Source organism: Fundulus heteroclitus, chromosome 5 (assembly GCF_011125445.2).
Source record: "Fundulus heteroclitus isolate FHET01 chromosome 5, MU-UCD_Fhet_4.1, whole genome shotgun sequence".
Classification (NCBI taxonomy): Eukaryota; Metazoa; Chordata; class Actinopteri; order Cyprinodontiformes; family Fundulidae; genus Fundulus; species Fundulus heteroclitus.
Genome location: NC_046365.1, coordinates 3122233 through 3146554, shown reverse-complemented (window position 1 = coordinate 3146554; position 24322 = coordinate 3122233). Strand labels below are relative to the sequence as shown.

General features: G+C 41.6%; 1 protein-coding gene across 2 annotated transcripts; it reads right to left on the bottom strand.

Annotated features, from left to right (window-relative positions):
- Positions 1 to 1404: 1404 nt before the first annotated feature.
- Positions 1405 to 24073, bottom strand: socs7 (suppressor of cytokine signaling 7). Of its 2 annotated transcripts, XM_012869810.3 has the most exons (10): positions 22143 to 24070; positions 20654 to 20745; positions 16941 to 17036; positions 13135 to 13269; positions 12855 to 13000; positions 12237 to 12405; positions 10857 to 10985; positions 9214 to 9349; positions 7671 to 7814; positions 1405 to 4132 (listed from the first exon to the last, which is right to left on the bottom strand). In XM_012869810.3, exons 1-9 carry the CDS (start codon positions 23600 to 23602, stop codon positions 7694 to 7696), a joined length of 2484 nt encoding a protein of 827 aa, XP_012725264.2. In that variant the 5' UTR covers positions 23603 to 24070; the 3' UTR covers positions 1405 to 4132; positions 7671 to 7693. The 2 variants fall into 2 exon arrangements, with proteins under 2 accessions (XP_012725264.2, XP_021175827.2); XM_021320152.2 differs by lacking the exon at positions 13135 to 13269 and having other exon boundaries at positions 22143 to 24073.
- Between the last annotated feature and the right edge of the window lie 249 nt (positions 24074 to 24322).

The window sequence follows — 24322 nt, the reverse complement described above, 5'->3', positions numbered from 1 at the left end:
GTGGGTTCTTTCTCTGCATCACTGTAAGAGGTTTTTAAACTGCAGAGGAAACACTTTCAGCGTACTTACCTTCAGATAAGTTAGTTTGAGCCTCTTTATTTGCTTAACTTTTACTTCACTTGGCTACTACAGAAGTTAACGCATGAAACAGATCTGCAGAGCAATGTTTGTGGTGCAAAATGTTTGAAACCTGAGTTTGTGCGTTCAGAAGGGTAGAATTCATCCCGTCCTCTAGAGATGTCAGGCTTATTTTTTGTTAAATATTTATATTAAAATAAATTGTCCAAACTGTCTTTTATGCCTTTGAAAATGCAAATCTTACTATTGTGGAACATTCCAACAGAGAGTGCACATGCCAAGTTTAATAAATAGATTGCAAATAAATTAACTTTGTAAAGAAGGTGAGGTGCATTGAGAAATCAGTAGCCTTTCACATAACACCATGAGGCTGGATTATGACCCCCGTAAAATAGCTGAGTTGAAGTCAACCCATCCTTTGTTACACCCCTAACTTGCCAAGCAGGACATTCACAGCCCATATCAGCTCAGTTGTGAAAGGAGAACCTGCCATTACACCTAGAGTGTGTGATGTTGTGAGTACAGATGGTTTCTGTGCAGGTAGCCAGCCAGAAGATGATCCTTCATTAATTTAGTAAGTGGACATTGTCAGGATGTAAACTTGAACAATTGTTTCCTGTTTATGCTGAAATAATATGAGGTATAACATTTGTGGTATATTTGTATAGACTGCATAATACTTTAATAATCTGAAAGATTTCTAACTCCAGTGTGTATTTACAAAAAGTGGGGGAGATTACAATGTTTGTTTGTGTGTTACCCAACCTACTCTCCTTGTAAATTTTCCTTATTTTATTATTAAAAACTCTTTTTCACCTCAGCCTCTGCATTTGGGTCCTTCACAAACCAAATCATGACACAAATAGCTAACAGTTGGAATAAATTGGTCTAATCTCAGTCGATGCATTCCATTTGCCCCTGAAGTAAAAACTTAGATTTGGGAATGCTGTGATATCCGACCTGAAACAGAAAACAAGCTTGATTTGCTTGTTGTGCTGAGAAAGCAGACTACAATTACCCTTATAATTTATGCAACTATCACTATGTTTTAATTATTAGCCACTATATCTGACTTTTAGTGGGTTGGGGGGTAGCACCAAATACTGTTAAGTTGAAATTTTGACTTTACAGCAGTTTTTTTTTACCACTTGAAACTCAAAAAAATATTTTGCCAGTGCAAATGGAACACAACAATAACTTTCATTTTCGTTTCCTGATCCGATTCATCTTAAAGCCAACAAAACTTACCTCATGCATCGTTCCATTGAGACCTTTGCCGCATTACCGAATAAAAAAAAAACATTCAAAAAGAACCACACACCAGTGTATTCTTTATATTTTACTCAAAATCCCGAACCAGTGGTCAGCTTCAGGATGAAATACAGTTGGGCATTTCAGCAAATAAAACCAACAGCCAAGGAACAGGTATGGAAGACATAAATCATGATATAAAAACAAAAACAAACCAATGTTTACGATGTAAAACTTTCAACTCCCTAAGACCAAATTAAAGGAGACTTCTTTACATTTATTTTGGTGTTTAATCGCTTTACATCAGCAAACAACCTTTAATCTTAAAAGAAGAATCAACTTTAAGTGGGGAAACATTTATAAATGTTTGATATCTGTGTTTTGGTTTTCTGATTTTGGCAGCTTAGATTTTCAGTGAAGAACACGTTACCAGCAGTAAAATGAATAAAATGAAGGTAAACCTGTCCCCTTATGGCAAAAACAGAGAAGAAACTCAGGGTCAAGTGCAACCTCAGATCCTCACGTTTCAGAAGAAAAAAAGCAAATCAGATCAGAGATTTGTTCTTTCCTAACATTGCATCTATAGGGTCATTGGATCTTATGCAAAGGCATTCTGGGAAATGTCAGGCAAAAGAGAAAAGACAAAATATGCAAATGTCATATCTATACGTTTTGTCTGTGAAACTATTTGCTTTAAAAACATTTGCACTTCATTTTTTTGTGGGGAACTTTCACATTGTTGTTGGCCTGTAGAGTGGTTGGGTTCATCTGTAGAGATAAGGTGAAGAGTAGCCTACAGACATTCAGGGGGAGGTTAGGAGTAGAACTGCTTCTCCTCTTCGTCAAAACGAGACAGATGAGGTGGTTCCTACATTAGCTCATCGGATCGGTCAGCCATCATCTTCCTCACGGTGCCAGCCAAAGCCTGCCTTACGGACCTGCCTCAAGCTTCAGCCTTGCCGCACTCCAGCGGAGATTTCGCCTATCTGTGCCAGGGCCTTGTTTTGATATTTTGTCTAGCTAAATTTCAGGTTCTCTGATTTTCTGGGCATTACATGGGTGTGTATGAGAAGAAATTCTGCACATTTTATGGAACAAGTTTGCTCAAGTCTTAAAAGGTTTATCCAGGATTCACTGGGGCGATCTCCTGGCGAGTGTGATAAAGAATCATTTTGCGAGCAGCGTCACTCTTTCAGCCTCGACAGCAGGTGGATGTGACAGCTTCTGAACATATGTACTGTAAGGCAAGGTCTTTAAAACAATGGCCTTGTGACAAAACAGGCAGCAAAGAAGTTTCTTCTGTCTGAGAAAAACATCAAAGACAGCCTGTAATTCTGGAAGAACAAGGGTATACATCAGAAGACTGTTTTCCCTAATGAATCCTCGTTCTGATTGTCTCTGACAAAAAAAATATATAGGAACAGTCCTGTGTCGTACCAGCAGTGAGACATCCTGTTAGGATCCATGTCTGGGGAAGCTTTTCCTCCAAGAAGGTCACAAGGGAACACTTCCATGGATAAAGAGTGGAATCCAAACATCTTTCAGGATCCTCTTCCAACAAATCAGGAACACCTTGGGGATGAGTTTTGTATTTTTCAGTGTGAAGTAAAACTCCTGACAAAGTAGTTCAAAGTATAGTAGTTTCAAAGTGTGAAAGTTTGATATAGTTCCTAATAAAAGTCTTTTAAATGTATAAAATATTGAAAGTTGTTCTTCACCATATCAAATAAAAACATGAAAAAGCAAAAAATATTAAACCCACAAAACACAAATGTTTGTCACTGTCAAACCTTTTGACCATGTCTGAACAAAACCTGAAACTCTACAAGTAAATCAAACCTTTGGACGGGAACATGGACACAACAGCTGTTTTGAGAGTGACATGGGACTGATAACCTAATACTGTTCCATCAGAGTGGCTCTGATTACATATACCACCATTTTCAGATTATTGACTTCAGACCTTACTCTGATCATGTTTTTACATGAGCTGCATATTCTAATTATCATTCCATTTATATGTTACACAGGACGTTTGAGTACTGGCCATCTGCTGCCACTGCACTGTTTGCTCTCATTCACAAATGTAATTATCATTCTGCAGTGCTTTTTGGTTTAAAAAACATCCTGCTGGACCAAATAAGTCTCAAAATAATAAAAATACATAGATGGCTTGCAACCTTGTAGGTTTATAACTACGGTATTAAAATGGCGTACACCAAAGGCAGATGACGCAGTACTGAGGTTGAAGGGATTTCTATTTTCTATTTTTCATTTTTGACTGACAGCAAAATAAAGAAAGATCTCTGAAACAGGAGTCTGTCTTAGCTGACTGAAAAAGAAAGGTCTGAGGTTTTCTTGTCATTGCCGGATGCTGGTTTGCCTTGCCTCTGGTTGTGTTTCCCTCCAGACATCTCTAAACCCATTATCCTGACTTTTTACAAAATAGAAAGAAAAACATGGATGTACTTCATAACGACAGTTATACAAATTGAGTAGTGCATCATGTTTAAAAAGTCCGGCTGGTTTAGGAAACAGGAAAGAAGAGCTGACATAGGCTCTTTTATTGTCTGTCAACATGTTTTTTTTTTAGATAAGAACATTTCTTTGTTCCCTCTTCAGACACAACTGAGGTCCTCTGCTTTAGAAACAGTAACAATGAAGTTTTGTCCCATAATTCTTCTTCAGAAAGTGACGAGCTGTTTACAGTAGAGTCTGTTCCAGACCGTATGCACTCTTCCAGGGACTGCTGCTGGAAGACCTGTAGACCAGTACAGATAAGTCCTTCGTAGCCATAAGAGACCTGGAGACAGGGTTTGGAGACAAGTGTATTTTAGCACAGATAATTTCAGCGGAACCCCATATGTGTGCTAATAGATGTAGAGCTAAATGTAATTTATTGATGTACTAATTTGAGTAATGCACATATACTGAAAGTATGTGCTCAAAGTAATAGGCTGCATGAGGGGCTAAAGTTAACCTGTTACTGTAACAGAGCTTAGTTAATGAGTAGGTGACAAGTAGAACTGTCATATCCCTGACTCCAGGGTCTCTCTGCCAGCCTTTCTGACCATACAAGCAGACAGAGATTTAAAGAGAAGCGGCAAGAGCAAAGGTGGTGGATTGGCGGTGCTTGTGAACAAGAGCTTGTGTCATCCCGGACAATGTTACTGTGAAGTTTGGTCTCTGCAGCCTGAATATTGAAGTGTTAGCAGTCAGTTTCCATCGATATTATTTACCCAGAGTCCACAAGTGTTCTTTTGGCTTACAGTTCCACTTTCTACTGTTGCCCACACTAAATGTGATGTCATCAGATCAGTTGTTCCTAAGATACAGAAAACACTCCAATGCGTCTGTGGAAATATCTGGTGATTTTAATAATGCCCCGCTCCCTGCTACACTTCCAACCTTTCAACAGATTGTCACCTGCTCTACCAGAGAAAACAAAATTTTGGACTAGTTTTATGCAAATGTCAATGACTAATACATCTCTAAAGCCAGACCTCCTTTTGGCAATTCAGATCACAATCTTGTTTTTCCCTGCTCAGAACATAAGCTTCTTTTTTTAGAGGAAACCTGCAATAGAGAGAACTGTGAGAAGATGGTCACAGGAAGCTGAAGACACCCTTCAGGGTTGTTTTGAGGCCACAGGCTGAGATGCACAGTGCCAGCCACATGGAAAGGACATCAATGTTATGACTTTATCAACTTCTGTGTGGATAGCACCATCCCCAACCAAACAGTGAGATACTTTCTTAACAACAAACCCTGGATTAACAGTGAGCTAAAGGAACTGGTAAACGAGAGGACAAAGGAGCCTTCCAGAAGGGAGACAGTGAATTACTGAGGAGTATACAGAAGCAACTTAAAGTCAAGATAAGTGACAGCAAGAAGGTGTACAGGAAGAAGCTGGAGAGCAAGCTCCAGTGGAGCAGTATCAGAGATGTGTGGTCAGGGATGAAGAAGATCACAGGCTTCAAGCAAAATGAGGATCGGACAGATGGAAGTATGGACATAACCAATTTGAACACATTCTTCAATAGGTTCAGTTCAAAAACAAGCTCAGCATCCAACTCTCCTGCCCCTAGCTAGCCAAACAGACACTCCACCTCCTTTGACCCAAAGATTCCCTGTCACTTCTCAAAGTTTTATCTTCCGACTTGGCCATTAATCCTTCTACAGCACTTTGAATCGTCTTGATACTGAAAAGTGCTTTATAAATAAACTTGCCTTCTACATCTGCTTGTTTGCCTTCAACCAAGTCAAGAAAATAGTGCTGCTCCCTTAGACTCTCCCTTTCACTTTTCTATCTCTAGAAGTCAGGTGAAGAGGCAGCTGAAGAGACTGAAGCAGCATAAGGTTGCAGTGTCTGCTCCAGAGACCTGAAGGCATGTGCAGAGCAGCTCTCACGGAGTCTACAGCACATCTTCAACCTTAGGTTGACCAAGAAGAAGGTTCCAGTGTTGTGGAAGACATCCTGCCTTGTTCTACTACCAACGAAAACTCACACATCAGTCCACAAGGACTATAGACCTGTTGCCCTGAAATCCCACATCACAAAGCTCCTAGAGAGACTCCTGTTAGCCATCCTGAGTAAAGGCGGAAACACACCAAATACACACCAAACCAATAAGCAAGTGATACAGAGATCGTCTTTCAGCTTGTTCGAGCAGCAACTGCACTTTTACGTTTACTGCCTGGCTTGTTTATGCTGGCAGAACTTCCTGAATATGCGGTAAATACTCTAGTGTGAATACTTCATCTCATGAGTCCGCTGGTCAGTAGAGGGAGCCTCTATGCAGTCAGTAGGTCAGGAAAGAAGGAATCATGTAACAAACAGTGTCTCAGTTTCGACCATCTGACTCAGACTGTGACTCTCAGGTAACAGGAAATCTGTTAGGGTCTAAATCACCCATTTTGTCATGTAGTAGACGAGAACAGTACTGTTTTTGCATACCAGCCGGACCCGGATGTAGCGCTGACGTCACGCGGGACGTCACGCGTGAACTACCCTATACCCAAGGACCACCGAGGCTCCTCCCTTCCATGGATAAAAACTGCTGAAACAGCAAGGTCACCTCAACAGTTAAGCAAGTCTTACATCACGGAGTTCTATTCAAGAAAGAAGCACCTGCTCCAAAATGGACACCTTGAAGCTTGACTGAAACTTATAATTGCATAACTTGGACAAGCCAAATGCCTTCTGAAGAAAGGTCAGAGGTCAAACAAGGCAAAGACTGAGCCGCTTGGCCACAGTGGCAAAAAGTATGTTAGCAGGAGTCAAGTTAAGATTTTAAAATCATAGAACACTGTACCACCTGTGAAGCATTGGGATGGTAGAAACATGCTGTGGGACTGTGTTGAGGTGGATGAAGTAATGAAGGGGAACCGCCTCCAAAGAGGGCAAAGATCCCAAATCCACATCAGAACCTGCCATGGGATTGACAAATCAAGCTTACGTTGAGCTGCTTAAATGACCGCAGGCTGTCCCTGATGAACATTATTGGACAATGCTTAAAAGCCGCGTCCTTTTATTTTAAATGTAACCAATTTAAATTAACTCTACCATTTCTGATTACAAGAGTAGTCCCAACAAAAAACAGTACCAGAAGCTTCTAGATGGTTTCCGAAGGGCATGTTGCTGATGTGTAGCCTGCAAACTCACAGCTAATCCAAAATATTAGTGGGGTATAATTCACCATCCACACATTGGAGGAAATCCACAATAAATTTTAAATCGTGCATAGATTTTTGTTTTTGAAAGTCGGTGAAATTAACTGTTGTTTAATAATTTCACTCTGAAAAAAGAATGATAAAAATAAATATTTTAAAGCCCAAATATTTAAATAGCACTCAGGTAAAAGACGAGGGTATGAAAACCTCTTACTTGTAATGCAATGGTTAAAACAAATCCTGTCATTTAACTCTGTCTTTATGGAAAAGCTATTTATGTGAGCTCTGGGAAAAAGAGTTGTTTTAACAAGACATGGTTAACACTTCAAACTCAATTTAATGAATAATTCTGTTTAGTCGTTGATACGGTGCTAACCCATAGTAAGATATATTACAGGGTACTTAATAGAGAAATTAAACTATTCAGTTTGACTGTAATGGAAAAGTCAACTTCAATCTTTTTTCTATCTTATTCTTTACATTTACATTTGCTATAGATAACACATTCCTGCACACAAAACAAATTGCTACCGACATTAAAGGCAATTCCACCTTCACCCTGAGGGTGATGGCAGTTGGCCTTAATTACAGGCCAAAGTGATGACAAATTACCCAAAATTATATTGATATACAAAAAAGAAACAAAGCTGATTAGAAGGTGTACTCACTTGAGGTTAGCAGATGTATGTTGCTACGTCTGTGGGTTGGCATCCTGGTCTGATCCTACCACCCTCCGAATACTATTGATTGATAGATACATCTCTTCCTCAGGGTCATAGTAATAAAACTTACTAAGGTAGGAGATCAGTGATCTTAAAAAGAGGTAAAAAATAAGGAAAACAAAATTAAAATGACATTTTATTGGCAAACATTTACACATTTAAATGTACAATTTGCCCACAGGAAAGGTGGCTCAAATGCAGAATTTCAGGATTTATTTATTTAAGTAGTCTAAATCAGAAATCCAAGCTAATTTGGGTTTAACCTGCCAATACCGGTTCTGGCTGATTCCACTTTCCCTTTGTGATCTACAGTATAAAGAGGTGTAAGAACAACGTTAAAAAAATATGTTTTTCTATTTTTCTTGCTCTAATGGTCATTAAAAATCTATATTGTGAGCAGAGCCTACATCACGCTGCATGTTTGAGAGAGCAGTTTCAGAAAAAAAATGTACTCAATTAAAACTGAGAAAATTATCATCGTTGACATTTAAACTGCCTACAGCATCCTATATTAGTGATTAGTGCAGTTAGTGTTCCTAACAGTAAACAGGGTTTCTGTGTGCCCCTATAGAGCATGGGTATTGTTCACTTAATGCTGAGATTTTCAACAGGCTGCAAACAAACCTGCAAGTTCTATAACAGACAGAGGGTGACAGCACAGATGAATAAAATAGAGTACAGCAACTTCTTCCCTCCTACTATCTATCAAACGTCTTGCTCCTCTTGCCCTCTCAAAGCCTGAAATAGCATCTCTCACCCTACTTAGTTGTCTCTGTCTCTAGACATTGACATAGATATCTATATATTTATCTAAATCTACCTATATATATCTATACATCTACACTACCAGTCAAAAGTTTACAGTCACCTTCTCATTCAGTGGTTTGTGTTTATTTTTTACTACTACCTCAGGGAACGTCTTCAAATAGTTGGGAATACATATATACATATATACATATATACTATATACGTTTAATTCATAGTTTTGATGCCTTCAATATGTATCTTAAATGTAGAAAGTCATAAATATGGCATTGAATGACAATGGTAAGTCCGACCATTTGGCTGGTAACACACACACACACACACACACACACACGTACATATATATGTTGTAATCTATTCTATCTCTGTGCAGATACTGAAAATAACTTAAAGTATTCTCACAGTCCCGCAGTTACAGCACTCTTTAGTGCTGTTACTGCAATCTGGTAGGGCTTAAGCATTGTCCATTCACTGAGCATAAAGAAATCTAATTTTCAAGTTTCCAGCTGGCTGGTCACTAGCCAGGGCTGATCAAGCAGTGGCCAGTTCTGGTCACCAGCCAATTTCTCTGTGCATCTCTAAAATCTAGATGAATATGTTTCCTCGCAGAGCTGACAAATCTTTTGTGACAAGGTGTATTATTCTAGACAACTAGACTTTTGTAATTCAAACACTTCTTTTGACAAGATATGAAACCTTGAATAAACTGTGAGGAGCCGAATACCTGGGCAGTGGAAGCTCTTGGATGTGGTCAATGCGGACTATTTGCCGAATACAGAAGCGACAGAGGTGTTGTAATGATTTGACGTTGCTGAAGCGAGATACAGGATACAGCAGCTGAACTGGAGTTGGTGGAAGCCCTGAAACAAAAAGCAGAAAGCAAGCAGTCAACATCACTCTGCTACACTATGTGCTTTAGACATGCTTCCTGGCCCTGTGGCTTGTCCAATAAAAGCTGCATGACTGGGTTTACCATAATACATCATCTCAGTGGCCTAGTGTATTCACACTAAAATACACAGAACACAATAAAAAACACTCCAAACATTTTTATTCTCTACCATGGTTAGAAATGTCCCTTTCAACCTTACAAGACATTTAAAATGAGATGGTAACGCTGGGACTGCACAGAGTCGTGGTGCTTAGCACAGATACTTCACAGCAAGAAGAAAAGTGATCTTGTTGTGTGGAGTCTCTATGTTCTCATTATACATTCATGGGTTTTCTTCTGCTATTCTGGCCTCTTCCCACAGCCCAAACACTATTTTGTTAGGTTAACTGGCCACTCCTTAGTGTCCTGCGGTGTGATCGTGTGTGTCCATCATTGTCTGTGTCTGAGGCAGGCTCCATCCCCCTGCAACCCTGAATAAGTGGGTGTAGAAAATTACGCATAGGTATAATAATAATAACAATAATATTAACAATAATTAATAATATTAATAATAATATTCCTACTACTACTACTACTACTACTAATAATAATAATAATAATAATAATAAGCCATTTTATTTAAAAGCGCTTTTCTGAATTTTCAAAGACACTTTACAAAAAGGTACATCAAATCAACATAACAGTATGAAAGAATACACTAAATACACTAAAACACAGAACAAATTACACTGAGCTACACATTAAAGGCAAGTTTAAAAAGGTGTGTTTTAATCAGAGATTTGAAGGCTGGCTCGTCAATGTGGTCTCGGATGTGTTTGTGGAGGGAGTTCCAAAGGGAGGGTGCAGCTACAGAGAAGGCTGTCACCTCAGGTTCGGTACTTGGTCCTAACTGGTGGAGTGAGGAGGTTAGCATCAGATGAATGGATTGATTGTGACGATGGAGCAGATCATTGAGGTAGGAAGGGGCCTGGTTATTTTGGGCCAATAATAATCAGGTCTGATTTGTCACAGTTGAGTTTGAGGAAGTTGGTCTGCATCCGAGATCTGATGTCAGCTAGACAGTTTGAGAGAGAGGAGTGAGTGGCAGGGGTGATGGAGTTGGTGGAGATATAAAGCTGGACGTCATCAGCATAACAGTGGAAGTGGAGACTATGGTGGCGAATGATGTTGCCAAGAGGAAGCAGGTAAAGTATGAAGAGGAGAGGACCAAGCACCAAACCCTGGGGGACGCCTTGGGACAGAAGAACAGTGGAGGTGGAGCGGTTGATGATGTGAATGAATGGCTGTCGGTCTGTGAGATATGATTTGAGCCAGGAGAGTGCAGGGTCAGCGATGTAGAGAGAGGACTCAGAGCAGGAGAGGAGAATGGTGTGGTTGATGGTATCAAAAGCTGCGGTGACATAAAGGAAGATCACACATACACATCTTCTTACTTTTTCTTTGTTGTAGCTTTTGCTTTGTTTTGTTTTTTTTACCTGGGACTCTGGAGCGCAGGAAGTAGAGGAATTTGCCATTCTTGGAATGCATGATAGCGCGCTCAATGAATTCTACCACAGAATGGCAGCGGTCTTCAAACTTGGGGTGACACCACAAGCTGAATGTCCCTGAATGCAGAAAGAAAACTTAGATCCCATAAAACTACAAGCCGCAATTTCAGACTGCTACAAATGCTGCAAAATAATAAGCTTTAAAATTTTGAGGGGGGGGGGTGTCTTTCTTTTTTTGTCCTTTGCTAAAACATTTGTGCTTCGTATATCAGCTGACTTTTTGATCTTGGAAAAGGAGCTCAGTTTGCAAATGATGAGCTGACATAAGGGAGGAATGGTGCAAAACATATCGGAGTTTAGGTCATGATCAAAAGTTTATATTTATGTTCCTGCATTTGGCAGACGCTTTATGCAAAGGAACCTAAAATAAGTATATAACAATGTAGTTAATATTAAATCGAATGATAAAGTACTTCGAAGGAAAACCTCTAGTCAGGTTCTGTCAGAGGTGACAGTGTAGAAATAGAGTGCAGGAGAGTGCAAACAGAGAGTAAAAGAGGAAGTAAAGTGTAGGACTGCAACAGTTACTTGAAGATAGACAGTTCTGGTAAGCCTGGTTAGGTTGTTCTACTATTGTAGATAATAAAGCCTGGGTTGTCTTGAGGCGTGTGTAGGCACTGCTAGCCGACAATACCTTAATAACCGGAGGGGCCAAGTTGGGACATAAAGTGTTCAAGTAGATGGGAGCTGTTCCACTCCATTTTGTGGCCTGGCATTAGTGACCTGGATGGAATGCGGGCGGCTGAGGGTGGCTAGTGGGGCTCACTGAACAGGTGTTCAAATTTCTGACTCTTAATCCAAAGTTTATTTTTCCCTAATTTTGTTTTATTATAACATGGAATTTGGTTTGACCAAATCATGGATTGTTAATTATTATAACTCAATATTCTCAAATACAGAATGTTTTCTCAAAATCTGACTTATTTGATTTTAAAAATGGACAAACCACAACAGTCACATAACCTGGATTTAGATAGCTGTAATCACATTTATCCAACTCAGTTTTAGTCGTGATAAAACTTTACTTCTGTTTTTTATTTCATGTATAGATGTATTGTTAATTACCAAAAAAGGTAAGGGATGGGTGCTTTTGGGTATAAATGCATACAGAAATCATATAATGTGGACAGTCATTTACTTCTGAGCTCTTGCTATGATTTTAAGAAATCTTGAATATTTATGTATAAAACCATGAAGACTGAAGTCTAGAGAGTTACTTCTTCTCATGTGTAGACTTTTTTCAAATGATACAGAGGCCAAATTTAAATATGCATGAATGTGAGTGTGAGTTGTTGTTGTTGTTTTTACCTCGATAGTGCTCCATGCGAGTGTGGTGTGTGACTCCCTGGGATCTGAAGCTGAGGCTCAGGATGTATCTGGGGTCTGAACTGTCTCGGACCAAAAAGGACCCGTCGAGTTTCCCCTTCAGCTTCACCTCTGCATCTTCCCAGTTCATAGGACCCCAGTACCAGCCGCACTGCAGGCAACACCAACAACATACCAGGAGCACATTAAGGAGCGGACCGTTACTGTTTCTGTCATTTCTAACCCGCTGCAGAAAGAATTGCTAAACAATGAAGACTGGTGACATTTTAACCACAGTTTACTTGCCTAAAAGCTATATGTCTCTATGTTTTATAACAGAAAAGGCAACTGAAAAGCTTATTTAGGCTGACAAACCTGGACTGAACAGTTTTATAAGATGGTCAAACCTCAGGATAGAACCTAACCCCACTTGAAACTTTTCCAGAACTATCTCCCTGACTTGTCTTCCGTGTTCCTTGGTCTTCATGGTGCTCTCTGTTCAATATTGTTCTCTAACAACAAGTGGCATTTATACTCACATTAAATGACAGATTCTCCCTTTTTTCCCACCTGAAGAAGACTAATTCTAGTTTTCACACTGCTGAAGTCAGAAAGCCTTACCTTTTCCAACTCTCTCAAACTGGCTGTGAAGTTGCTGGCTTCAGATCGCCGTAGAGCACACAGCACAGGGGGAGCAGGCTGCCTTGTTGGTGGAACAGCATCCAACAACAACGGGTTCGAATGAGGAAGGGCCCGGAAAAAGGCATCTGAATCAGGGAAGGGTGAAAAATGAAGCATTGTAACACGACCATACATTAACTGCACATTGATTTGGATGACTATTTGGAGAACAAAGAAAAACAGCTCTGATATCATGTATTTCTCATTACCCACGTCTTACCATTGAGGCTGAGACTGTGCTGGATGGTAGAGTGGGAGGGAGGAGGAGGAGGAGGGTGAGGCAGAGGGAGGGACTGCAGGGAGGCACCCACAATACTGACAAGGAAAGGCCCAGGCTGAGGCCCTGATATGTCATCTGGAAAACATGACAACAGTGACAGATTGGAGAAAGGATGAAATGAAGATGCATGTGGAGTTGACGAGAAAGAGGAAGCAGAGAGGGGAAAAAGAAGGAAAACAATAGCGGTTGATGTCAGGAAAAGGAAATGAAGGGAGGGGAAAAAAAGGAGTAAAGGAAGGACGGAACAAAGCTTTTTATCTGTACCATCAGACAAAATGCTGATCAGACAGGCAGGCTTATAGGCCTTTATTTCTTAATTTGATTAACATGTTATCATCTGACTCTGTATGATCATCTACTCCTGTAATAAAATATCCTGGGACGAGAACTAATTTCCTAATCATCTTCTCTACCAGCAGTGTGTAACCAGGGTCACACTTTCACTACAAATTACAAACCTTTTCCTTTGGACCCTATCCCTGACACAGTTCTGCTGCAGCCAGAAAGCCCAGGATGCTCTGCTTCCTCCTGCCTGGGCAGAGCCTGGTAAAGGAGCATGGCTCTGCTGTTTGGTGACATGATCAGTCTCAGCTTTCACATGTGGGTGTAGCAGTGAGCTATCAGGTCTTGTAGACTATTCATCCCCTTAAACTTATTTACATTTGTTACATATCCCAAACATTATCAGTAAAACTGGACTTTATTAAGAGACTATTTGATATATCAACACAGAGTTGCACATTATGTGAAACACAAAGTAAATGATGCATTCTTTTCTAAGTGTTTTTAAAATAAAAATCTGTGCAACAAAGTGTGGGGTGCTAATGTATTCAACCCCACTGAGTCCAAACCTTGTAGAACCACCTTTTGCTACAATTACAGCAGCAAGGTTGTGCTCTCTTCACACATCTAATGACAAAGGATAATGCAGAGGATAATCCATTTTCAACTCTTTAACCGATTCTCAATCAAATTTAGATCTGGAGTTGAACTGAGCTATTCCATGCTTTGAGCTGAACCATTTGGTAGAGGGTCAGACTGTAGCTCAGGGTTGTTCTGCTGAAAGCTGAACCTCCACCTCAGTCTCAAGTCTTCTGCAGCCTGGGGTTATGGGCTTTCTTCCAGGACTTCCCTAAACTTAATTCTATTCATCTGCTCTTACGCTTTGTACAGATGAGAAAAACCGCACTGATTCAAGACGAGCTTTAAGTGAAAACCCCTCTTTTCAGTGACTGGCCGCGCGGTGAGGGGAAACCACAAGTCCAGAAAAACTGAAGGACAACGACCATAATATTCACGACCACTATGAACAGAGTCGATCAAATCGCAATACAATTTTATTATTTTCTACCCATGAAACACGCCTGAAGGGGGGAAAAAAGGACACTTTCTATATTCTATAGCCAGATGAGCTGTATCAGGTCCGTGGATTTATCGAAACTGTCTCTCATTTCACATTGAAAGTTGTTATGTTTTGTCTCTGAAGTGTCCATTTATCCACCTCTTGATACCTGACTGAAAGACCAGCCCACGGCCTACTAAGCACACAATCAAACCAAAAAAATATATATCACTGCGGTTGCAATTTCTTAAGCTATTAATGTGTTCTCCTTGCTCTCGCCATGGCTGAGGCAAAAGATGTGATATAAAGCATCAACTTTTAACTAAGTGTCTGATATCCCCCAGTTGAGGCAGTGGTTTCCTTCCGGAGCTCTAGACGCTCTACAGACGCTCGAACTAGGGAAATGTTTGAAGCTCGCTCTGCTCCCCTGTGACAGCCAGGGATCAAGCTCGAAACTCATACTAATAGAAATAATTTCACCTCGTTAAAAAATATTTTTTATTAACGTGTTCTCCTTGCCCCCACCATGGCTGAAGAAAAATATCTATCTCAAATTTTAACTCCGTGACTGAAAACAGCCGGAGGGAGCAGCGGTGTGGTTTGGCAGTTGTGGCCGCTATATACGGAGCTCGGATACCGGGTAAACGCTGAGGCCTGATATTTTCAAGCTTAAAGCAATGCCCAGAAGACATTTCCCTCTTCCAGACCTTTCTAGGATGGTCGAATCACTGAACCGGTAAGATCACCAGGCAGGGAGGAGCCGAGTCGGGCAGGCCAGTGGAACAGCGGCTTTAGCCTCATGTCTAACACCAGTGCTTTGCTCTATTTAAACTCTCTCCTGCCAACAAATCTCAGCCAGATTATTGAAAGCTGTTGGCAATAGGTGTCCAGTGTTCTTTTCATGTCCTTGTTTGATCTTCATGTCACAACCTTGATTCTGTCTCCTTGATTTCCCTACCTAACTTTGCCCATGTCTGGCTTTTGCCAAGCTTTTGATTACTGGACCCTGTTCCTGTGCCCCGACCTCCGAGCCTTGCCTATTGTCTGGATTTGTTTTCTGACATCTGCCTCACCATGTATGACCCTTGCCTGTCCCTCGGATTCTAGATTAATATCTGCCATTCTGCCTGAATCTGCAGCATCGTTTTAAGCCAGCCCTCCTCACTGCCAAGTTGCTACGAGTTGTGACGTCATTCCCATCCTTTACGGTTCTCACAGGCTTCCATGGAGGACTGAGGAACTAATCAACGGCATTAGATCCTCAGTTCGGAACTTAAAAAGATTAGTGGCTTTTCATTTGAGTCTCTCCTCAGTTCTGGATCGTTTTGCAGCCACTATCCCATCCTCTCCATTTACAGAGGTTCCTGATAAGTCCTGCAGAGGTTTCATGACTCCCCCAGTTCCCTGTTAAAATTCTTGAAATGTTGGGTCCACAGTATGGTTCATTACACCCTGTTTCAAACTTCTCCACAACTTTCTTCCTGACCTCCCTGCCTTGTTTCTTGGTCTTCCCTGCTGTGGTTTGTCCTCTGATGTTCTTTAACAAACCTCTGAGGCCAGAAACAAAACAGCTGCATTTATACTGAGATTTGATTACACAGAAGTGGACCTCTCTGACATCAGTTGTTGGTACAGGATTTATTTAGGGGTATCAGAGTAAACAAGGATTTCAGATTTGTATTTGCAAAAAAAAAATCTCTTAAATTAAAATTGTTTCTTAGCCTCAATTATTCACTATTCTATGCTTGTCTCTAAAATAAAATGTTATGGATATTTCATAAGGCATTGTATTTCAAAAACACCCTCAAAGGGCTAGAGACCAAAAGTAGGGAATTCAGAGAGATAGTGACTGATTACTATATTGAAGAAAATGCATAACTGTATTCAAAGGCAACAGGAAGAATGTATAATTCGCATGCTGGATTGGATGTAATGTAGTATCTATGCTAGCAAACACATGAAAGGTGTGCAGAGTGTTCTGCAGACAGCAATGTGGCTGTGTAAACCAAGAGCTGCATGTGTTCATACATCAGTATCGGCCCAGATAGACCCCAGCAGAAAAATCAGACCGATAAGCCTTAACAAGCAGACAAAAGCTTGAAAGACAGTCTGTAAAGTCTCTGGTATCTCTGCCTATTCACTCACTGCATTAGAGATTTCAAATTATATCTGTTGTTCATCGCTGACCTTTCAAATCTCCTAAAAAAAGATTACAGTAGATTGTAAAAACTGGTGTGTGTTGGATTAGAGCTAGAGAGAAAAAAACTGCCTCATTGCTGTGCTTCCTCCTGTTTAAATAGAGACCCCCCCCCCCCCCCCCCCCCCCATGAACCTAGTTGTGGCTTTGATTTGATTTGGCACAACTACTGCATGGATAAGAGCAGACCCATGGAGAAAAGGGTACCTAGCAGACTGAGACTTCGGCGTGGAGGAGTTGGGGGGTGAGGAGTGTTTGTCCCTCGCAGAGAAATATCCACATCCACCAGAGACACTGTTTCACCTGGGGAAACAAAATGACAAATGGGAGGAAAGGCAGAAAATGAGGACGGACAGAGACAGGGTTACATTGGAGTAGCTGTGTTTGTGCACTCTGGTCTCCTAAAGCAGCACCACGCAGGAAGATTATTGCAAACCTCACCGAGAGAATCAGCCCAAATCACTCCACTGGAGAACATTCAAGCAGACTAAATGAAATGCTCCAGACTGTGCTGACCTCAGTGAAATTCTGCCTGCTGGAGATGGCTATAAGAAGGGGAAACTCAAATCAATCGCTAGGTGCAGTAAACACTGAACTAATTAAATGTAATGTCACCAGCCATCACTCGCTGTAGTTTATTTAGAGGTTGTGCATTACTAGCTGGGTTAAGAATTTCATGGTTTGGGTCTTAGGAACTACCTGGACCTAGACTACATATTCATTGTCTGTGTCATTACACAATATAACTACTACTGTAATAGTACCTTTGCAAGTGGAACCTCAGAGTTTAGTCTGAATGGTCGTTATAAAGGATCCCTCATCCATCAGATTATTTTATGTTTATCTGAGATTAGGTTGAGAGGGTTCCACATCTAGGGGTAAAGCCTAGACGTCCCTATCCATGGTGGCATTCTCCAGTCCTTATGAGGAATCCTACGCTGTGCCTTGGCCAAAAGGGATATATAGCCCCTCCAGCGAGTTCTGAATCTGTTTGACAGCACTGATGCAGTTAGGGATGGAGAGGCAAATATTTCTTTAACCTGGCTTCAAGCATAGCTAAATCTGTAAATAATCAGTATAAAAATGAAAGGGTGTGGCAAATGTGAAATGGGTGTAAAATTTGATAAAACAAAGGGGTTGAGGGGTCTGTTTAAACTCAGCTATAAAAGCTCATGAAATTGAGTTGATAAAAGACACGAGAACAGCGTCAAGTGTTAAAATCAACTCTGGTCAACTTGGAAGAAAGTCAAGAGGGCAGTTAGTAGATTCATGTGATGCCCAATTTCATCCAGAAAAGAAAAAAAAAGCCCAACAGGAACAGTTGGGGTAAATGACTGATCTGCAGTTGTGCCTTTTTAAAGTACACTTTTTAAAGTCCACTCCTTTGACTCAAGGTGGCCTGGTACCAAGTACACATATGAATCACCTTGTTCTTATACATGGTGATCCGTCATGGAATGTCATGCTTAGTACAAAAATCCAATGACAAAACGCTGCACAGGTTCAGACTGGGGGCATTGTGTTCCCCATGAGTACCACAGGATTCCCAGAAGGCACAGCTTCCAGGACACCATCCAGAGACTGCAAGAGTTACGTGAGATGCTGTTCTGTACATAAACACAGACAGCCTGTGAATAACAAATACATTATTTATGCTTTGATTAATACACAGAAACACTCCGCTGACTCTTGACTGTAATGTAATGTGGGGCAGCAGTTTGGTTCTGAGGCGAGTGGAGAGCAAAATGATTTTTATGAAGTCAGCAAGTTAAGTTTAGCCAGCTGAGCTGCAGGCCTCCTTATCTCTATTACATATGAGCACTCTGTCCTAAATCCTTACGCACCAATTCCAGTGGCGAAATGGTCGGGTCAGCTAAAGGTTGCAAGAATTGCCATGTACAGGCACATTTAAAAAAATTAGAATATCATGAAAAAGTAAAAAAAAATAAATTGGCTTTATATTTAGAAAGTGAAACTCATATATTAGATTCATTAACCATAGAGTGAAATATTTCAAGCCCTTATTTCTTGTAATTTCAATGATTTTGCAGATATCGAAACACCAAAATTCAGTGTCTCAGAAAAGGAGAATATTAAACAAGCTCAATAAAAACTATATTTCTAACAGAAATCTCAGGCTTCTGTAAAGTATGGTCATTTATGCATTTCATACTTGGCTGGGTCTCCTCTTGCATGAATTACTGCATCGGTGCTGTATAGCATGGAGGTGATCAGCCTGTGGTTCTGCTGAGGTGTTCTGGAGACCCAGATTGCTCTGATAGCTGCCTTCTCTATTGGGTTCAGTTCAGGGGAGTAGGCTGGCCAATCAAGCAGAGTAACGCCATGGTCACTGAACCAGCTTTTGGTACTTTTGCCAGTGTGGGTCGGCACCAAGTCCTGCTGGAAAATAATATCAGCATCTCCATGAAACTTGTCAGCAGAGGGAAGCATGAAGTGCTCTAGAATTTCCTGGTAGAAGGCTGCTTTGGCTGTAGACTTCAGAAAACCCAGTGGACCAGAACCAGCTGATGACATGGTACCCCAAACCATCACTGACTGTGGAAGCTTCAATCTGGACTTGAAGCAACATGGATTCTGTGCCTCTCCCCTCTTCCTCCAGGGTGTGGGACCAGGACTGAGCGGTGGATCTTGATTCTCCGACTCCAGCCTCAGTCCACTCATTGTAAAGCTCCCCCAAATTCTTCAACGGATTTTGTTCGACAATCCTCGAGGCTGTGGTTCTCCCTGTTGCTGGTGCACCTTTTCCTACCACACTTGACTTTCTACAGAAATGCTTGTCTGTGAGCAACCGGTTTATATAGCTGTAGCTTTTTGGCTCATCCTCTTTGTGAAGGGTGTTGACTGTCTTCTGGGCATCTGTCCAGTCAGCAGTCTTCCCTGTGATTCTGTCTCCTACTGACCCAGACTGAAAGATTATTTAGAGGCTCACTAAACCATTGTAAGAGTTTTCAGTTAATTAGCTGATAATGATTGGGCACCATTAGTTTCTAACATTAAACGTTTTCACAATATTCTATACCTGTATGTCCTATATGAGCGGTCACCAACATGGCGCCTGCGTGCACCAGGTAGCCCCCAAGGACCACATGGGGTGCCCTCATGCCCGTTTTATAACTAGCAAATACCTCCAGTGAGCTGCATCTAAAATGTTATATCAGTCTGTTGCTCTACTTTTGTAATCACACTTGCATTTATATAGATTTAAAAATGATAATATCTAAAAAAAAAAAAAAAAAAAAAAGAAAGAAAGAAAAAACAACAACATTGTAAATATGTTGATTGGTGAACTCTGACTCTTCAACTTCAAAAGGTCAGTGCTGGTAGCCCTTCGTATGACACAGTACCAATGAAGTAGCTCTCAGTTTCAAAAAGGTTGGTGACCCACATGGTTAGATATATGGTATGTTTAATTTATCATTACCAAGTAGATTGATCTTAAAATATTGTATGTTTGTTTATTGTGTGTCCGTTTTCCTTTCTCGCTGCATTATTTTAGTGCTCTGGTGACATCGGATTTCATAGTTCTAGTTAAAGGTAGCGTTCAGATTTAGGGTAACATGCTCGATTTGAGCTAAGTGTGACTGACACCAAACAGAGCCTGGTTTCTGCATTCTTATCAGCAAGTAAAGTCAAGCCAGTGGGATCCCTGTGCATGCATAAAACCAAAATAAAATGTGTTCTGGGACAAAGAACAAATAACTCAGTTATTTATCCTAATATTTAGCTTTTGCACCCCTTCTTCTATTGTGGCCCTGGCCAACAGCCCTTGTAGCCAATATCAAAAAAACTGCTGTGGTCTGTAATTAATAGCAGGTTCATAAAGGATTATAGGCATTGTCATATTGCAATTCCTTTTCTTTAGCAAAGCCAAACATTGGCATAGATGAAGCGGTCCTTACCAGTGAAGGTGGAGAGGGAGGCAGAGAGGGAGGCAGTGAGGGATGCAGGGGAGAAGGCACTGTGGGCCCTGGTCAGCCGGGGCTCCCTGTGGCTGCAGGGAAAGCATCAACACAGACAGAAGAAGAAGAACATGAGCATAGCATGTTTAAACAGTCTCCATATGCAGTCATGTCAATAAGAATATTGTCAAAAAGTAAATTCGTTTCAGTAACACAATTAACTAAGATAAATAAATATATAGTTTAATTACTCACAGACTGAAGTTTTAAAGCCCTTATTTCTATCGATAATGATTTTTTTTGCTTGCATATAATGAAAACATGACATTGAAAATTAGAATATTACGTCAAACTAATAAAACAATACACTTTAATAGAGGAATGTGGGCTTGATAATAAGTATGTTTAATACTTGCTTAGTTATTTTCAGAGGTACTTTAATTCTGATAAATGAGCCGCTAAATTAGTGAATATGACTGTAGCTAGGAAATGAGGCAGTTTTTGTTGATTCATATGTGTACATGTGGATTTTAAATTTTGTTCTAATATTCTTGATACACTGACACTTCATGGTATAGCTCAGGATTTTTAAAGATATTTGGAAGATTATAAACAGTTAATATTGTAAATCCTGGAAATTTGAATCCAGCTTTGTTTGTCCTGGTGCCTGAAGCTGAAAAGGGCCACGACCGAAGTAGAGCCCTAAAAACATCTCCAATCTCAAAAGTCTGACAGTGGTTTATGAACAGTCATCATGTTTGCATTGGGTGGACATTCGTACAGACGTAGATTATTATGTTCTCAGAAAATAGATGTTGTGTAAAACATTGACTGTGTTTTCAGTCAGATTAACAACCAAGTGGAAATTTAAAACACAATAAAAAAAATGAAATTAAATATCTCTTAATACTTTTTGCTTTTTATACCACTTAACTTAACTGGTGTTTTACATGTTCCACTCTGAGTGCATGGAAGATTATTTATGTCACACTGTATTAAAAAAATCCTTAAATTCTGCTGTGATAAAGTCAAACAGGAAAACATTTTAAAGGTTCATATGTAGCGTTTGCATAAGCGTTTATAACCTTTTTGAGATTGGAGTCAATTCAAGAGAACCGATTTGGCATCATAGCATTTATATAATTCACACTCTGCTTAAAACTTCATTAAACATCTGACATTTGAAAGCACAGTTTAAATAACTAAATGATGATGACTGCACATTATTGTTTATTAAATCTACCTCTAGTGATTTCTGCATATCTAAAAATATTTGTTTGTTCCCATGGTTCAGGCTCAAATCTTGTCAAATCTGGGCTGTAAAATACAGTTGAAATGTTGTATGTTGAATTATGTAGTATTTAAAGCTAAAACTAAAATATATTATTGAACTAAAGAACACTGCATATTTGGCCATGTATTTATGTTTCTATTCTTATTAAGGACAGAGAGTCTGGTTCCTTTATGTGCTGTGTAAAAGATTTCCCACCTGTCAGCATCCGTCTCGGCTCCAGATGCACCTTCCATGTCCACCAGGCTCATGGCTGAGGATACTGAATAAGACACAGAGGGCCTTTTGTCCAGGATGTGAGTAGAACCGCTGCAGCTTTTAGTCCGGAACAGTTTACTCAGTCGGGTCTTTAAAGAGTTCTTTTTGGACTTCCCTGGAACTTTGAATGTCTTCTCTCCACCTGCAGCTCGATATGTGGGGGTCCGGGGGCCACTGGTGCACCGCTTGGCTCTTCTGGGCGTCGAAGCTTGGCTTGGGTTTGGGCTAGTGGTCCACTGTGAGTTCTGGACAGGTGTCGATACCTTGGTTGAAACCTGACTGGAACCTTGCGGACCTGTATCCACTGCTTGGGTTCCTGGCACGCCCATCTCCTCCATCTGCGTCCTCAGCTCCACTTGGAAACTGCTGATAGAGAAAGTCCCGGACATCTTCTGGATTATTTCCTTTTTTCTTCTCAGCAAAAACTCACTGTGTCCATTTTCATCATCCAGCTCCTCCTCTGGGCCCTCCTCCATACCCAAGCCATCAATGTCCCTACTCCCCAGTCCCTCCAGGACCAACAGAGCATCGCTGGTCTCTGTCGGGTCATCCCTGGGTTCTAGGTGTCCATCTGCAGACCCTTGTCCACCCTGACAGGAGCAGTGCGGCAGCTCGGCTCCTTTAAACAGCATCCTGGGTACCGCTCCAACCCCTAGCCCACCAAACCGCCGTGCCAGCTCAAACACGGCATCCTCCTGGTCCCTGCAGGAGTCACCTACCTGAAGAGGTCTGGATGTGTCCGACAACAGGGGCCAGTTGTGGGGGCTGGTGATGAATCGATGCCGGTGGTGGCACAGCCCGGCGGCTCCCAGACTCTCCGCGGATGGAGAGGCTGAAGGCTGCGCTGCGGACGGTCTCTGGTCCAGCAGGTCCTGGTGCCGATCAACGTCTCCGGGACTCAGGGTGTTGTTATTAACAGCTGAGCCGGAGCAGCCAGGGTCCGGGCTCCGTTCCAGCGCATCCCTCGGTGTGTTCAGACGGTCTAAATCCAAAATCCCCTCTCCGTTGCGCATTATATTGGAGAAGACGAGCAGCTGCGGTCGGAGGCCGGGGCTGGGGACGAAGTCAAACCCCTGGGGCTCCATGGAGCTCCGCGGCTGCGGTGCGGGAGACGGCGGGGCCCGGCCCTCCGTGCCCCGGCCGTCTGGTGCAGCCGTGGTCTCGCTGTTCGGCTGGCCTTTGTTCGGGAGGCTGCCGCGGTGCTCCAGGCCCGCCGTCGGATCTCGGCTGATGTCCAAAGCCGATTTGACGCCGCTGTGAGCCAGGGCATCCTTCCCCAGCCCTACCTCCACTCCTCCCGGCGGCACGTTGCCGTTTTCTGCGTCCAAGCGGTCATCCTCGGCTGCGGACACCAGGCGCATCAACACGAAATCGGGCGACATATCTTGCGCGTTGTTCATAATTATTTGACAGGATCACGAAATGAAACTCACAAGGCTCTTCACATTGCCAACCGCGGAGATGTCGTCCTTATAATAAAGAAAGAGTCATGTCTCCCCTGCCTCTCGTAGCCTAGCCGGGCTGGAGGCTGAGCGAAAATGCCTGCAGGCTTTTTATCCTCCTCCTCCTCCTCCTCCTCCTCTAGGACAGCGCCGCATCCATCTGGGACTGACCTGGAAAATGACTGCAGCTTTGGTCCAGCAGCAGGCCGACCCGGGGTCACACATGCGGTTTGGTTTTTAAGCTGGAGAACTAAACGCTGGAGGAGTCTGCGGCCAGTGAGCGCAGCCTGTCTCTGATCCCTGCCAGGCCCCACCCGCTCCGCTCATCCTCCACATCAGCACCAATGATGAGAGCCATAAAGTGCTCTGAGCAACTTCTTTTTCACAGTCACCGCTTCCGCTTCACAGCTGAATTCTGTCTCTGTCCTCAGCACAAACATCACTTTTATGGCATCAGCGCTTGGACTGATAATTCAAGTCTGCCTACCTACTGAAAAATCACAACACTTACATCTAAGACAATACAGCCCCAATTATAACAGTTTGAGCAACTTCATTCATTTCACTTCAGTTAATTGTACTAAATTTAATCATAACTTAAGGAGCCAGGCCTAGATTTAATTGTAATTATGCAGCTCCATTTTAACCCATAATATAACGCAGTCAGGTTCAGTTAAA

Coding starts and splice junctions, on each gene's coding strand:
- socs7 (XM_012869810.3), bottom strand. CDS start 23,602: ATGAACAACGCGCAAGATATGTCGCCCGATTTCGTGTTGATGCGCCTG. Junction 20,746..22,142: donor GCCGAGACGGATGCTGACAG/GTGGGAAATCTT, acceptor CTTTCCCTGCAG/CCACAGGGAGCCCCGGCTGA. Junction 10,986..12,236: donor TCGCATGGAGCACTATCGAG/GTAAAAACAACA, acceptor TTCTGCATTCAG/GGACATTCAGCTTGTGGTGT.